The 15,749-nt window shown below is 34.7% G+C and overlaps 2 protein-coding genes across 4 annotated transcripts; both read left to right on the top strand.

Moving 5' to 3' along the window:
• Positions 1–3,485: 3,485 nt before the first annotated feature.
• On the top strand, positions 3,486–10,763 carry LOC112034054 (probable flavin-containing monooxygenase 1). Of its 3 annotated transcripts, none has more exons than XM_065773227.1 (5): positions 3,486–4,185; positions 8,220–8,720; positions 9,490–9,727; positions 10,106–10,281; positions 10,357–10,763. In XM_065773227.1, the coding sequence occupies exons 2-5, from the start codon at positions 8,283–8,285 to the stop codon at positions 10,741–10,743; spliced, it is 1,239 nt and encodes a 412-aa protein (XP_065629299.1). In that variant the 5' UTR covers positions 3,486–4,185; positions 8,220–8,282; the 3' UTR covers positions 10,744–10,763. The 3 variants fall into 3 exon arrangements, with proteins under 3 accessions (XP_065629299.1, XP_065629296.1, XP_023922606.2); XM_065773224.1 differs by lacking the exon at positions 3,486–4,185 and adding an exon at positions 6,884–7,127 and having other exon boundaries at positions 8,217–8,720; XM_024066838.2 differs by lacking the exon at positions 3,486–4,185 and adding an exon at positions 6,885–7,127 and having other exon boundaries at positions 10,357–10,761.
• An 874-nt stretch (positions 10,764–11,637) lies between these two features.
• LOC136061063 (probable flavin-containing monooxygenase 1) lies at positions 11,638–15,436 on the top strand. Its single transcript, XM_065773217.1, has 5 exons — positions 11,638–12,256; positions 13,026–13,263; positions 13,642–13,817; positions 13,893–14,251; positions 14,684–15,436. The coding sequence occupies exons 1-5, from the start codon at positions 11,819–11,821 to the stop codon at positions 15,060–15,062; spliced, it is 1,590 nt and encodes a 529-aa protein (XP_065629289.1). The 5' UTR covers positions 11,638–11,818; the 3' UTR covers positions 15,063–15,436.
• Positions 15,437–15,749: the final 313 nt, after the last annotated feature.

Below are 15,749 nucleotides of genomic sequence, written 5' to 3'. Positions count from 1 at the left end.
TCAGGTAACCGACTTGGCCTTAAGAAGCTAAAGGTTGTAACACCATTTCACGACATGGTGGGTCAACCTCAGCCCCATCTTCTCGTTCAGGGCGTCCAACACAGCCTAGAATCCTAAAGACGTTTATCCCACACTGGGTAGGGGCCAACCGAAAGTGCATGAGGTAATCCTTCATCACCGGCCCCATGGGGATCGTCAATCCCCCCTTCAAGGAAGGCGACTATGAGAATTACCACCTCGCCCTCCTGCCTGTGTATGCGCCACTCCCCGTCCTCACAATATCTCAGACCTACATTGCCGGGAATTCTGCGGTCGGTAATGAATTGCTCCATCGCCTCCGCGGTATCGACGTATTTCTTAAACCTACCCATCCCAGTTGACGCCTAAAGAACTAAGAAAGAACAGGCGAAGTAGAAAAAAGGGTAAAGAGAAAGAGAGGTCAGAGAGAAACAGAGCGACTTACTGGAAAGAAGAAAGGCTCCTCGGACAGGCTTTTGTGCTGGAGGTGCTAGTGAGAATGTGGTTGAACTCAGGAGAGGCGCACGAATATTCTCGATTACAAATGAGGAACAGGAAGAAGCGGTTCATACGGGTATTTATACCCCAAATCGAGGAACCATGCGGGTTTTCCCGCTCATAAATGCAAGACGAATCTCCACCGTTGGATGGGTAATGCCTCATTAGACGTGGAGAGCACAGAGCCGCCTGAATTTAATGATGGGCACGTTACGTGCTCCGAAACGTCAGCGACGTGCCTTTGGCAGAGTGAATAGACCCCAGCACTGACGAGGGGTGGAGGGGTAAGGCCGAGGGTGTCAAAATCCTTCTCCCCGCCCGAGGATGCGTGCAAGCAAGATTTGAGGGGCAATTGTGGGGCCAGAAAATCGGGTAGCCTTAGCCCATTTCAACCCAGGCCAAAATGGCCCACGCCAAGGACGCATGATGGGTCTGAGGATGACCCTATCCTCGGCCGTCCGAGACCTCGGTACGGAGAAGGGAAAGCCCTGGGTGAACTGTCACCTCGCATTGAATACGTTCACCTAACCCTCTGGCCGCATTAATGGGGATGTAACCCCTTGACAGGGCGACATCGATCATGGTGAACCACTTGAGCACGGATATGACCTTTGATGGGATAGACGGTCAGGGAGAAGGCCAATAGATGATCAACAGGAGGAGGAAGAGAGGGATATATAAGAAATGTGAGCAAAATGTAACTGAGGGTGTTTTTTTGGGGAAGGGGGGAAGAAAAAGCCTCCTCGGCCATGGGTCGAGGAGCATCCCCCAATTGTAAATTGTTCCAAGTATTTTTCAATAAAAGGAAAGAGTTCATGCTTCGTGAACGCCGGCCAGCGCCTAAACCTTCGATCCACTCTCTACAAATTCATTGTTCTGGGTTCGTTGAGCCTTTAACCCATATCCTTTGGGCTTGGGCAACAAAAACAGACCCTACATGGTCACATGATGATCATGTGATTTTTTGTCCATAAGAGTTAACAAAATTTAGTTTAGGATCAATTTAGTTATATGAAAACCTCAAAAAGATATAAAGAATTATTAAAAATATTAAATCCAAAAGGAGGTGTCTTTGCATTTTGACCTTTTGCATGGTCTCCCTACAAGTTTTATTGCATTGTGTCCTACAAGTTTTAATAAAGAGGGATCGTTTTTAGTTTTTGTTTAATTAATAAAGATTATATTTTATTCCAAAATTTTTGTGTGGTTTTTATTTTTATTATTATTATTATTTTGTTTTCGTCCTGTAATAATATAAGGAGTAAGTTTTACACTTCATTTGCCCATAAGAGCCTGTTTGGATTGAGGGGGGAGGGAGGGAGAGCGGAGGAGAATAGAGTAGAATTTGTTGAAAATAAGTTAATTTTGTGCTAATTCCACTTTACTCTCTCTTCCTTCCCCTCAATCCAAATGGACCATAAGAGTTAATGAAAGTTAGTTCTAGGATCAATTTAGTATATAACAACTTCAATAAATATAAAGAATAATTAAAAATCCAAGCTTTTTTGCTTTGTGTCCTACAAGTTTTAATAAAAAGGGATCGTTTTTAGTTTTTGTTTAATTACTAAAGATTTTATTTTAGTCCTTCTTCTTTTTCTATATATATATATATATTTTTTTTTTTTTTTTTTTTCTGTCCCTTAATAATATGGGGAGTACCTTTATACACTTTGCTTGTTTTTTCTTTTCATTTTCTTGGTAAAACGACAATCTTAATTACACTTCAACTTTTATCTAAAAATTGAAGTAAAAGAAAAATATTTTCGGTAGGGGGCGAGACTGTGGGGGACATGCAAAATAATTAAGGGAGGAAAACAGTGAAATAAAGGAATGTGGTAAGAGATAGACTTGGGCAAAAAAATATTATTAAATATAAAACATTAATAAAGTGGAAATTTACTTTTTCTTGTTATTTATACCAAGATATTGCACTGTTAAAAAATATATTATTATTGTCTTAGAAGATGACAAAAGAACCATAACAATATAATTATGCCCCTTTTGGGTATTTTAAACTCCAAATATAAATTTTAGAATAATTTTATCCAAATGTATACTTGACGGAAACAACACTTTTTTTTTTAATACACGTTTTAACAATACTAAGGATCCAATTAGTTGAGATGGAAAAGTGGTGTGATAGAAAATAAGGAGATATTTGAAAAGTAGGGATATATAAGAAGTTTTAGTTTTTTCTTAGTATGTTTGGATGGGGTGAAAAAATAAAAGGATATAAAACTCATTTATTTGGTTGAAAAAATAATGGGATAATAAAAAAAAAATTGTATAAATTTACTATTGTATTCCTATCAAATGAAACAAAAGGTAACGACATTATATTTTTATTGAAATTTGTGTATGTCACTGTTAGGAAAAGAAAAATGTGAGAACAAGAAAAACCCAAAACGTATGAGTAAAAAAAAAAAAAAAAAAAACCGAATGAGAACTTAAGAAAAAGAGAAAATGGCAGAGAAGAAAAAGACAAAATGGCAAAGAAGAAAAAGAGAAAAAAATATTGTTGGTAGGACTTTTTCGTCCACACACACCACCCACGAGCTTTTGCTCCTTTTCTTTTCATTTTGGAGAAATTGTATTTTAGTGAGTCTTACTTGGATCCTACCAAAATCTTTCTAAGGGCATCTCTAACAATTTTTTCATATTTTTGTCTGGTTTGGAAAGTGAACAATGATATTTAATTTTTACCTAGTTACTTTTTTAAATACATCTTTCAATAGATTCTCTATCATTTTTCTATTTCATTTAAATATTATTTATTCTTTTTTTAACAACTATATTTTTCAATGAGAAGTGTTACGTCCATAATATTTTTCGCAATATTTTTCAATTAAGATTTTTTTTTATATTATTTTTCCTTTCTTTCATTTCATTTTCATCCATACATTTCATTTTTTTTTTCTTGTTTTTCTCCTCCACACACGTGTCTAGTGTCCTATCTCTATCTCCCCCCCCTTCTTTTATTTTCATTTTCTCCCTCATTCAAGAACATTCCAGGGAATCTAGCTCTCATTCTCTCTTTCTTTCTCCAGCTCTCTCTTTTTCTTTTCTTTTTTTTCTTGATTCTAGAACATTCACTAGCTCTCTCTGCGATAAGAAAAGAAAGAGAGAAAGAACAAGAGAGATGGGTCACTGTGTCATCACTCATCTTCGTTCCCAACGCAGTCCAAATGGGTTAGATGGTTTTTGTCTTCTGTCTTCTTCTTCTTTTTTTTTTTTTTTGTTGCTTTTATTGTTATGATTTGATTAATTTTAAAATTGTGTTTTTGAGTTTGTATTATGATAATTTGATTATGTTTGAGTTTAGAGATGTTTGAGAGAAAGATTATTTTTCCTTTCTTTCATTTCATTTTCATCCATACATTTCATTTTATTTTTCTTGTTTTTCTCCTCCACACACGTGTCTAGTGTCCTATCTCTATCTCCCCCCCCCCCTTCTTTTATTTTCATTTTCTCCCTCATTCAAGAACATTCCAGGGAATCTAGCTCTCATTCTCTCTTTCTTTCTCCAGCTCTCTCTTTTTCTTTTCTTTTTTTTCTTGATTCTAGAACATTCACTAGCTCTCTCTGCGATAAGAAAAGAAAGAGAGAAAGAACAAGAGAGATGGGTCACTGTGTCATCACTCATCTTCGTTCCCAACGCAGTCCAAATGGGTTAAATGGTTTTTGTCTTCTGTCTTCTTCTTTTTTTCTTTTTTTTTTTGTTGCTTTTATTGTTATGATTTGATTAATTTTAAAATTGTGTTTTTGAGTTTGTATTATGATAATTTGATTATGTTTGAGTTTAGAGATGTTTGAGAGAAAGATTGTTGTGTTTGTAGCTGTGAGAGGAGAGAGAGAGAATTGTTTTTTTATTGAGATGTATGAATTTTTTTAATTAGAAAAATTCATTTGGAGTTGCTACAGTGTTCTCTAGATCAAGAGAACGACTGTAACAACTTTAAAAAAAAGAAATTGGAAAAGTTTTGCATATAGAGAATCGGTTGGAGCTAGTTTTTTGGGCTTACTCTCCAAAATATAGATTTAGCTAATCAATTGGAGATGCTCTAATTCTATTTTCCGACCAAACAACTCATAAAAACCCTTTTTCTCTCCCCATTTTATATTCCTCCAATTTTCACTTCAACCAAACAAACCTTAAATGTGATTTTTATATTAATGCTTTCAAAGAATCAAAAGGCACTTTTAAAAACAACTACCCAAATGGAGAGTGGAGCTTAAAAAATATTTGAAGGACCAAAATCAAATGTTTTGAAATTGAGGGATCAATATTGAATGTCCCTAAATTTGATGAACCAAAAAATGCATTTTACCTTCCCCTACCTCTCTATCTTCTCCAGTTCTTCTTCCTCTCCACTATATAGTCTATACCACCACAGCTCCCATTGGTCGCAGCTATGAACCATCACACAAAATCCGGTCATGCACCAAAACTGGCCAATAATAGCCCACACCAAAATCAAATCTCTCACCCAAAACTCAACCAAAGCCAACACTTCACTACACAACCTTATTGATCACATCCAGCAGCGAAAATAGCCAAATACCATATTTTGACAAAATTTGTGGCAAATTAGCACTATTTTGGAAATATTTAGCAATCTACCACTTTATTAGTACTCAAGTTTCACAAAATCGAATTCTAAATGGTACTCAAGTTCAGTGAACTCGAGTTCCTAAGTGAGTCGCTAGCATGACACTGCTGACCTGGAATTTGTGTAATTAAAAAAGTAATGTAGTACTCAATAATATGGAAATTGAGTACTTCTTTACAATACTTGATCTTACTGATGTCGAGTACCTTGTTATTTTTTTTTTTTTTTTTTTTTTTTATTTCGTAGTGGTAGACTGGTTCCCACCAACTCTGCTAAAACTTCCAAGCAAGTGATGAAATGTAAACAAATAGCAAACCCTTTCTTTCTATGGCTGCTTCAGGAATTTTTTCCAGGGTGTTCCTCAAGAAGCATAAGTTACACAATCCTATAAAAAGAAAAATTTATATATTAACAATAACAACCAAAAAACACGCAAATACATAAAGTTTTACAACATTATGGAGTTCAGTTGTAGTTGTTATTAGTGTTGCTAAACAGGGATGGACGGTGATGGCTGGGGAGAGTAAGTGAGTTTCTTATTTCATTTTAGCCTTTAGGTTTGATTTAGTTTTAATTTAAATTGTTTAATGATCTGTGAATCCACAAGGCACTGAGGCAGTGGGGATTTTTTTTTTTTTATAAATATTTATTGAATTAAAAACGTAATCGTGTTGGTGTTGGAGTAGTGATAGTCTTAGTATGAGATGAGATTGATCTTGTACTGGGCTTTTCTATTGATATTTGGTTTGGGCCTTGTTAGTGGTTTTATTTATTTATTTTTAGATTTTCGTTCAATTTTTTTTCGGGCGGGGGGGGGGGGGGGGGGGGTTTCATGGTTTTATAAACCAATACGGTGAAAAAACTGGAAAAGGGACTAGTTATTGGTTTTTTGGTCAGACCAAGATCCGACTGATGGTCAAACCGGTGACATCATAAATAATATAATGAATAAAATTTAAATTATATAAATAAAAATATAATAAGTTTATTACTAATAACATGATAGCAAAATGTTAAACATAGTATTTAGTGACACTTTTCATGTAAATTTAATCAAATTACCTTAGAATGGACAATCACATGTTTAATTATAATCATAAAAATAAAAGGCTTATTATATATATATATATATATAGAATGAATTAATTGATGTTATATAAAAATGAACTTTTTAGGTNAATGACGTGAAATCGCTGTGCATGAGACAATTATTACTGTTCACGCACTATAGTGCACTGTTCACGCACTATGCAATACTGTTCACTCATTAAAAAATATTAAAAATGGATCCCACAGTACTATTCATATATTTAAAAATTATTTTACTGCAGTGTTTTCAGCAATAATCAGTTTTCAGTAACAATAAGCAACAATAAGTTATATCCAAACGGACCTTAAAAGTAAAGCCGTAGTAGAGACTTAAAAGAATAATATAAAAGCATGTGGTTCTTTTTGCTTGAAAACCCTAATATATTATTAAGTTGCTCAAATTATGGACCAAAATTTAATTTTATTGGCATAAAAAAAAAATTCAGGGTGTTCCCAAAATCTTTTTTAAAGGTAGATAAATATAAAATTTTAAATTATTATGTATATATATATATATATATTTTTTTTTTAGGTTAGGGTGGTCTTGGGACCACCTGGCCATAAGGTGGTGCCGCCCTTGCTTTCTTTTCACCTTTTTGTCCATCCATCCCACTCCCACACGACAACTGACTTTTCAAAGTCATTATTAGAATTATTAAAAACTCTTTTCTCTTATCTCTTTCTTTACATCGCAGTTAGCGGCTTCATTTTTAAGTCACCCTGAGCTTAAAAATGGCCGTTGCTTCATTTTTTTTTTTTATATATATTTTCTATCTTAGCATCTCCATTTTTAGAACCAAAATCCAATTTTACTCTGTCTAAGAGAGAGTTAGAGAACTTGCTGTCTTTTTGTTTGTTTGTTTGAAGCTCCCTGCTACCTACTACTACTATTCAACTCTTCCCTTCAAACAGGTATTTCAAAACCCAGTTATTCCAACTTTCATTTCTTTTCTTTTCTTTTTTTTTTCTTTTCTTTTTTTTTTTTTTGAAAAAATCTTCTTTTTCATTTACATTTCATCACTTGCTTGGAAGTTTAAGCAGAGTTGGTGGGAACCAATCTTCTACTACCAAAAAAAAAAAAAACAAGGTACTTGACTTCTTTAGGATTGAGTACTATAAAGAAGTACTCAATTTCCATAATATCGAGTACCGCATTACTTTTTTAGTCACACAGATTTCAAGTCAGCAGTGCCACGCTGGCGACTCACCTAGAAACTCGGGTTGACTGAACTCGAGTACTATTTAGACTCGATTTTGTGAAACTCGAGTATTTAAAAAGTGATAGATTGCTAAATATTTCCAAAATAGTGCTAGTTCGTCATAAATTTTGCCAAAACGTGGAATTTGGCTATTTTCACCCAGATCCAGCAGCTAAGATTGGAATATATATATATATATTATTTTGTAAGGATTTTGACTTTATTATTAATATATAGGGTAATTATAGGTTTACATTATACTTGCAATGTAAATCTTACATTATAGGCTAAATAAATGTAAAAAGAATATACCTAATGTTAAGGGAATTAGTTTGAGAAATATTTTAAGAAACTTTTTATGGGAAAAGAGAAAACCATGTATTATAAAAACTTTCCTAAAATAATCTATTACCAAATGCCCTAAGGGCGCTTATCAACAAGACTCATATATATATATATATATATTTGGTAGCTACTGGAGGAATGCAAAATGCTAAAATATATATATATTTGGTAGCTATTGGAGGAATGCAAAATGCTAAAATAGCAAGGACTTACAAACATATGAGACACTTCAAATAAACAAAATGAAATATAAGAATGATGAAAACAATCTTGAAAGTGGATTTCATGTAAGGATCACCCAATTTGTTTATTATTTCTTTTGGAAGAGGAACATTGAATAAATCAAGTATTGATCACTCATTTGTTTTTTTCCCAATAAATATATCCTCAAAATTAGCTCATGTGCTTCTTCTGCTTCAAAAAATAGCTCATGTGCTTCTCATACACTTATGTAAAGCAGGCTCAGTATTGCTGAAAGCCACACAAACTCTCTCTGTAAACTTCTAGACGGAGAAATTGAATAATGGAGAAACGGGTGGCGATCATTGGGGCCGGAACGAGTGGCCTTCTTGCTTGCAAATACATATTGGAGAAGGGCTTTAATCCCATTGTTTTTGAAGCTAAAGAGGGCGTAGGAGGACTATGGAATCATACTATAGAGTCCACCAAACTCCAAAATTCCAAAAAATCTTACCAATTTACAGATTTCCCATGGCCTGCTTCAGTGCAAGAAGTGCGTCCTACTCACACTCAAGTGCTGGAGTATCTTAAATCCTATGCTCAGCACTTTGGCATCATTCCTTACATCAAATTCAACTCCAAAGTCATTGATATAGACTACGTTGGAGAGCCTTCTGAAGAGATGGAGTCATGGGATCTATGGGGAGGAACTAGCAAGCCTTTTTGCTCTAAAGGGAAATGGCACATTGTCGTGCAAGATACCAAATGTTACTCCACAGAGGTAGTTATCATTTATGTTGGTATTTGCTGTCTAGTACCGTGTAAGGCATTGTTATTTGTTAGAGTTATGGTTAAACTATTAGTGCAGCGTCTATTGCACATAAAGTACACGATTCAGTTTTTGAAATGAAATCATGTCTTGAAGTCACGATTTCAGTTCAAAAAATAATGTGTATGGTGTGTGCAACAAAACGTGTAAAAGAGAAACCTTACCCAAATGATTAATTATGATTAAAAATGTGAGGGAGAGTGTACAAGATGTGTTGGAACCCATTTATATGTGTGGGAGAGTGTTATAATTATGATTAAAAAAAAAAACTTATTGGCACTATGTGCAGTGTTTTCAACGGAAATATTTAGGATTTAAATCCCCTATTCCCTAGCTATGATGTACCACAAGTCTTAAGACGTGATCATTTATCAGACCTATCCATGTAGGAAGTAATTCATCTAAGAGATCTTAGAACACAGGCAAACTACTTGTCTTCTCAAAACCAATTACAGTTCTTTCAAGAAATGTTAGCTAACTATATTTGCCCACTTCATTCAATCTTTATATGTATTATGCAGTATGCAGTTTGCAGTTTGATACTAACGGCATGCTCCATTGCCATGGTCAATAACACACCTAATGCAAAATCATACTCAAAATGATGTATAATCCTAATTTTAGTATCTATAGAATTGATCAGGACCAAATACTAACCAAAAGATAAGAAAGAATTCATTCTTGAATACATAGACTCTGAGCTTATGTTTTATTCGGCCAGGTTCACCAAGTTGAGTTTGTGGTTCTTTGTATTGGACGATTCAGTGGTGTCCCAAACATACCCGAGTTCCCTCCAGATCAAGGCCCTGAAATGTTCGAAGGTAAGGTGATCCATTCCATGGACTACTCTGAAATGGGCAGCGCCAGTGCAGCAGAATTGATCAGAAGAAAGAGAATTGTAATCATTGGTTCACTGAAATCTGCGGTGGACATTGCAGCAGAATGTGCAAATGCAAATGGTAAGGAAAATTTATATAAGAATATCATGTAGAGGCAACTTCAAGGAATAAGGACACCCCAGCTCAAAATTTTTAATTGAGCTTATCATTTGAATACCAGCACAAAGTAGATGTTTTGATTCTATAGTTTTGATGTGAAGTTCAGAATACTCCAGTAGTTGTCTCTCAAAAATGCTAATGATTCTCAACATGTCCTTTTTTCACATTGGCCTCTAATTTTCACTTTCTGATTAGGTGTCTACTTGGTATAACTTATTGTTCAACTTTTTGAAAATGAGGTTGTTAGAAAAGTTGTACCTAAGGGAAGTTAAAAAGCGCTATACTTTGAAAAGTCGCTGTTAAGCCTGCTCATAGATATCTTTATCTCTTTTAATATAGGAGTTCGGTACCCTTGCACAATGATTCAAAGGACTGCACATTGGTTGCTCCCCAGTGGCACTTTCTGGGGAGTAAGCATTGGCTTCTTGTACTGCAATCGTTTTTCGGAGCTTCTGGTTCATAAGCCTGGTGAACCATTCCTACTCAAGTTTTTGGCTACCATGCTTTCACCCCTGGTATTCTTTGTCTTATCCTTTGAATGTGCATGTTTTTAAACAAATATGTGTATGATGCTGAAGGTTTATTTTCAGAGATGGGGAGTCTCAAAATTTGCTGAGAGCTATCTTAGATGGAAACTCCCATTGAAGAAACATGGACTGATACCAAAACACAGCTTTTTTCAAGATCTCTCTTCATGTCGGGTTGGATTTTTGCACGAAAATTTTTATGACAAAGTGGAAGGAGGAAGCATTGTTTTAAAGAAATCACAGAGCTTTAGCTTCTGCAAAGAAGGTCTGATCATTACTGGAGAACCTCAGCTGCTAAAAGCAGATCTTGTAATTCTAGCCACAGGATACAAAGGTGACCAAAAGCTAAAGAAAATGTTCAAATCTCAAACCTTCCAGAAGTACATTGTTGGTTCAGAAAGCTCAATAGTTCCCCTCTACAGGTTTGACAGCTTATTAAAGTTAGGCTAAATTGCATATTTAGTTCTCAATCTTTAATATTTATCTCAAAAATCATCTTTGTACTTTAAAATATTCCCACTTCCCCTAAAAAAAAAAAAACAAGGTACTTGACTTCTTTAGGATTGAGTACTATAAAGAAGTACTCAATTTCCATAATATCGAGTACCGCATTACTTTTTTAGTCACACAGATTTCAAGTCAGCAGTGCCACGCTGGCGACTCACCTAGAAACTCGGGTTGACTGAACTCGAGTACTATTTAGACTCGATTTTGTGAAACTCGAGTATTTAAAAAGTGATAGATTGCTAAATATTTCCAAAATAGTGCTAGTTCGTCATAAATTTTGCCAAAACGTGGAATTTGGCTATTTTCACCCAGATCCAGCAGCTAAGATTGGAATATATATATATATATTATTTTGTAAGGATTTTGACTTTATTATTAATATATAGGGTAATTATAGGTTTACATTATACTTGCAATGTAAATCTTACATTATAGGCTAAATAAATGTAAAAAGAATATACCTAATGTTAAGGGAATTAGTTTGAGAAATATTTTAAGAAACTTTTTATGAGAAAAGAGAAAACCATGTGTTATAAAAACTTTCCTAAAATAATCTATTACCAAATGCCCTAAGGGCGCTTATCAACAAGACTCATATATATATATATATATATTTGGTAGCTACTGGAGGAATGCAAAATGCTAAAATATATATATATTTGGTAGCTATTGGAGGAATGCAAAATGCTAAAATAGCAAGGACTTACAAACATATGAGACACTTCCAAATAAACAAAATGAAATATAAGAATGATGAAAACAATCTTGAAAGTGGATTTCATGTAAGGATCACCCAATTTGTTTATTATTTCTTTTGGAAGAGGAACATTGAATAAATCAAGTATTGATCACTCATTTGTTTTTTTCCCAATAAATATATCCTCAAAATTAGCTCATGTGCTTCTTCTGCTTCAAAAAATAGCTCATGTGCTTCTCATACACTTATGTAAAGCAGGCTCAGTATTGCTGAAAGCCACACAAACTCTCTCTGTAAACTTCTAGACGGAGAAATTGAATAATGGAGAAACGGGTGGCGATCATTGGGGCCGGAACGAGTGGCCTTCTTGCTTGCAAATACATATTGGAGAAGGGCTTTAATCCCATTGTTTTTGAAGCTAAAGAGGGCGTAGGAGGACTATGGAATCATACTATAGAGTCCACCAAACTCCAAAATTCCAAAAAATCTTACCAATTTACAGATTTCCCATGGCCTGCTTCAGTGCAAGAAGTGCGTCCTACTCACACTCAAGTGCTGGAGTATCTTAAATCCTATGCTCAGCACTTTGGCATCATTCCTTACATCAAATTCAACTCCAAAGTCATTGATATAGACTACGTTGGAGAGCCTTCTGAAGAGATGGAGTCATGGGATCTATGGGGAGGAACTAGCAAGCCTTTTTGCTCTAAAGGGAAATGGCACATTGTCGTGCAAGATACCAAATGTTACTCCACAGAGGTAGTTATCATTTATGTTGGTATTTGCTGTCTAGTACCGTGTAAGGCATTGTTATTTGTTAGAGTTATGGTTAAACTATTAGTGCAGCGTCTATTGCACATAAAGTACACGATTCAGTTTTTGAAATGAAATCATGTCTTGAAGTCACGATTTCAGTTCAAAAAATAATGTGTATGGTGTGTGCAACAAAACGTGTAAAAGAGAAACCTTACCCAAATGATTAATTATGATTAAAAATGTGAGGGAGAGTGTACAAGATGTGTTGGAACCCATTTATATGTGTGGGAGAGTGTTATAATTATGATTAAAAAAAAAAACTTATTGGCACTATGTGCAGTGTTTTCAACGGAAATATTTAGGATTTAAATCCCCTATTCCCTAGCTATGATGTACCACAAGTCTTAAGACGTGGTCATTTATCAGACCTATCCATGTAGGAAGTAATTCATCTAAGAGATCTTAGAACACAGGCAAACTACTTGTCTTCTCAAAACCAATTACAGTTCTTTCAAGAAATGTTAGCTAACTATATTTGCCCACTTCATTCAATCTTTATATGTATTATGCAGTATGCAGTTTGCAGTTTGATACTAACGGCATGCTCCATTGCCATGGTCAATAACACACCTAATGCAAAATCATACTCAAAATGATGTATAATCCTAATTTTAGTATCTATAGAATTGATCAGGACCAAATACTAACCAAAAGATAAGAAAGAATTCATTCTTGAATACATAGACTCTGAGCTTATGTTTTATTCGGCCAGGTTCACCAAGTTGAGTTTGTGGTTCTTTGTATTGGACGATTCAGTGATGTCCCAAACATACCCGAGTTCCCTCCAGATCAAGGCCCTGAAATGTTCGAAGGTAAGGTGATCCATTCCATGGACTACTCTGAAATGGGCAGCGCCAGTGCAGCAGAATTGATCAGAAGAAAGAGAATTGTAATCATTGGTTCACTGAAATCTGCGGTGGACATTGCAGCAGAATGTGCAAATGCAAATGGTAAGGAAAATTTATATAAGAATATCATGTAGAGGCAACTTCAAGGAATAAGGACACCCCAGCTCAAAATTTTTAATTGAGCTTATCATTTGAATACCAGCACAAAGTAGATGTTTTGATTCTATAGTTTTGATGTGAAGTTCAGAATACTCCAGTAGTTGTCTCTCAAAAATGCTAATGATTCTCAACATGTCCTTTTTTCACATTGGCCTCTAATTTTCACTTTCTGATTAGGTGTCTACTTGGTATAACTTATTGTTCAACTTTTTGAAAATGAGGTTGTTAGAAAAGTTGTACCTAAGGGAAGTTAAAAAGCGCTATACTTTGAAAAGTCGCTGTTAAGCCTGCTCATAGATATCTTTATCTCTTTTAATATAGGAGTTCGGTACCCTTGCACAATGATTCAAAGGACTGCACATTGGTTGCTCCCCAGTGGCACTTTCTGGGGAGTAAGCATTGGCTTCTTGTACTGCAATCGTTTTTCGGAGCTTCTGGTTCATAAGCCTGGTGAACCATTCCTACTCAAGTTTTTGGCTACCATGCTTTCACCCCTGGTATTCTTTGTCTTATCCTTTGAATGTGCATGTTTTTAAACAAATATGTGTATGATGCTGAAGGTTTATTTTCAGAGATGGGGAGTCTCAAAATTTGCTGAGAGCTATCTTAGATGGAAACTCCCATTGAAGAAACATGGACTGATACCAAAACACAGCTTTTTTCAAGATCTCTCTTCATGTCGGGTTGGATTTTTGCACGAAAATTTTTATGACAAAGTGGAAGGAGGAAGCATTGTTTTAAAGAAATCACAGAGCTTTAGCTTCTGCAAAGAAGGTCTGATCATTACTGGAGAACCTCAGCTGCTAAAAGCAGATCTTGTAATTCTAGCCACAGGATACAAAGGTGACCAAAAGCTAAAGAAAATGTTCAAATCTCAAACCTTCCAGAAGTACATTGTTGGTTCAGAAAGCTCAATAGTTCCCCTCTACAGGTTTGACAGCTTATTAAAGTTAGGCTAAATTGCATATTTAGTTCTCAATCTTTAATATTTATCTCAAAAATCATCTTTGTACTTTAAAATATTCCCACTTCCCCCATGCTTTTAAAAATTTTTCAAAGAGATCCTTATCGTCATTTGATGGATGGAAAATGAAGTGGCAAATGGAATTTAGGCCATGTCATGGGTCTACGCCACCTAAATGACCTTGATTTCATGAATTCTATTTTCTATGTCAATATTTTCCATTAATTAGATGACGATAAGGACCCTTTTGAAATAATTTAAAATATATGAGCGATTTTAAAATAATGGTCAGAGGTAGTTATCTTTATAATTTCTTGACAGATAAAAGCCTACCTTAGACCATTCAGTGTTGCATCATTCTGACTCATTTTATAATATGCTTTCTTTATTAAACTGCAGACAGATTATTCATCCTCGAATTCCACAACTAGCCATAATAGGATATGCAGAGGGTTTCTCCAATTTGTTTACCTCTGAAATTAGATGTCAATGGCTAGCACATTTGCTTGATGGGAACTTTGAATTGCCTAGTATAAGAGAGATGGAAAAGGATGTCATAATGTGGGAAAATAACATGAAGCAATATGCTGGAAGGTATTTCCAGAGGTCATGTATTGGGAACATTAATATTTGGTACAATGATCAATTGTGCAAAGACATGGGAACTAAGCATAAAAGAAAGAAGGGAATATTTGCAGAGTATTTTCAACCATATGGACCAACAGATTACGCAGGTCTCACCAGTTTGGACCAACAGCGAGGAATGAAGATCGACTAACTGGAAATGATTGCACAAGTTTGTTTATTAAGTCTTGTTCTCTCCTCCCATTCTTCAAAATTCAAATAATATCAGAAAAAACACAGACATGATTGCGAAGCAGCTACAGTCTTTTTCCTTTTTAAAGATGTTTCCTGAACAATGCGAAGTTTAGTGTATTTCTGGAAATGGAATGCACCTAATTATTTATATATATATATACATATATATTAATAATTTGATAATTAAACCATGGATAGAGATTTGAACCATGGTTCTCCTCATGCAAGAGAGCATGTAACTGTAAGATGTAACGCTACTTAGATAAAGACTTTGTCACCTAATTATAGTGGTTAAAATTATCTTTATTATAATTTACATATGAATTTTGTATTTCTATATTTTGTTTTGTATTGATTTTTGTAATTTCTTTTTATTGTAACCAACTGCAAACCCCAATTGGAAAAATTGGTCGATTGCTTTTTTATTAAGTGAAAAATGAAAATAGTAAACGAGACCGTAAGTGTTAGTCACTTAGTCTTAGTTCCAAACCCTTCTTAAAATGATGTGATTATTTTCTAACAAAAAATAGTTGATACAATATACTAAAATTTTAAAGGCGAAAACCACATTTTCGTCCCTAAATTTTCATGCAATTCCACTTTGGTCTTTAACTTTTTTTTCCACCGCTTTTAGTCCCTATCCTAG

Source organism: Quercus suber, unplaced genomic scaffold (assembly GCF_002906115.3).
Source record: "Quercus suber isolate HL8 unplaced genomic scaffold, Cork oak 2.0 scaffold_6, whole genome shotgun sequence".
Lineage (NCBI taxonomy): Eukaryota > Viridiplantae > Streptophyta > Magnoliopsida > Fagales > Fagaceae > Quercus > Quercus suber.
This window is presented reverse-complemented; position numbering and strand designations above follow the sequence as displayed.

Excerpts from the sequence above, each read along its gene's own strand:
- LOC136061063 (XM_065773217.1), top strand. The coding sequence starts at position 11,819 with ATGGAGAAACGGGTGGCGATCATTGGGGCCGGAACGAGTGGCCTTCTT. Across the intron at positions 12,257-13,025 it reads CCAAATGTTACTCCACAGAG|GTTCACCAAGTTGAGTTTGT; the intron begins GTAGTTATCATT and ends TTATTCGGCCAG. Across the intron at positions 13,818-13,892 it reads CTACCATGCTTTCACCCCTG|AGATGGGGAGTCTCAAAATT; the intron begins GTATTCTTTGTC and ends GTTTATTTTCAG.
- LOC112034054 (XM_065773227.1), top strand. The coding sequence starts at position 8,283 with ATGGAGAAACGGGTGGCGATCATTGGGGCCGGAACGAGTGGCCTTCTT. Across the intron at positions 9,728-10,105 it reads AGAATGTGCAAATGCAAATG|GAGTTCGGTACCCTTGCACA; the intron begins GTAAGGAAAATT and ends CTTTTAATATAG. Across the intron at positions 10,282-10,356 it reads CTACCATGCTTTCACCCCTG|AGATGGGGAGTCTCAAAATT; the intron begins GTATTCTTTGTC and ends GTTTATTTTCAG.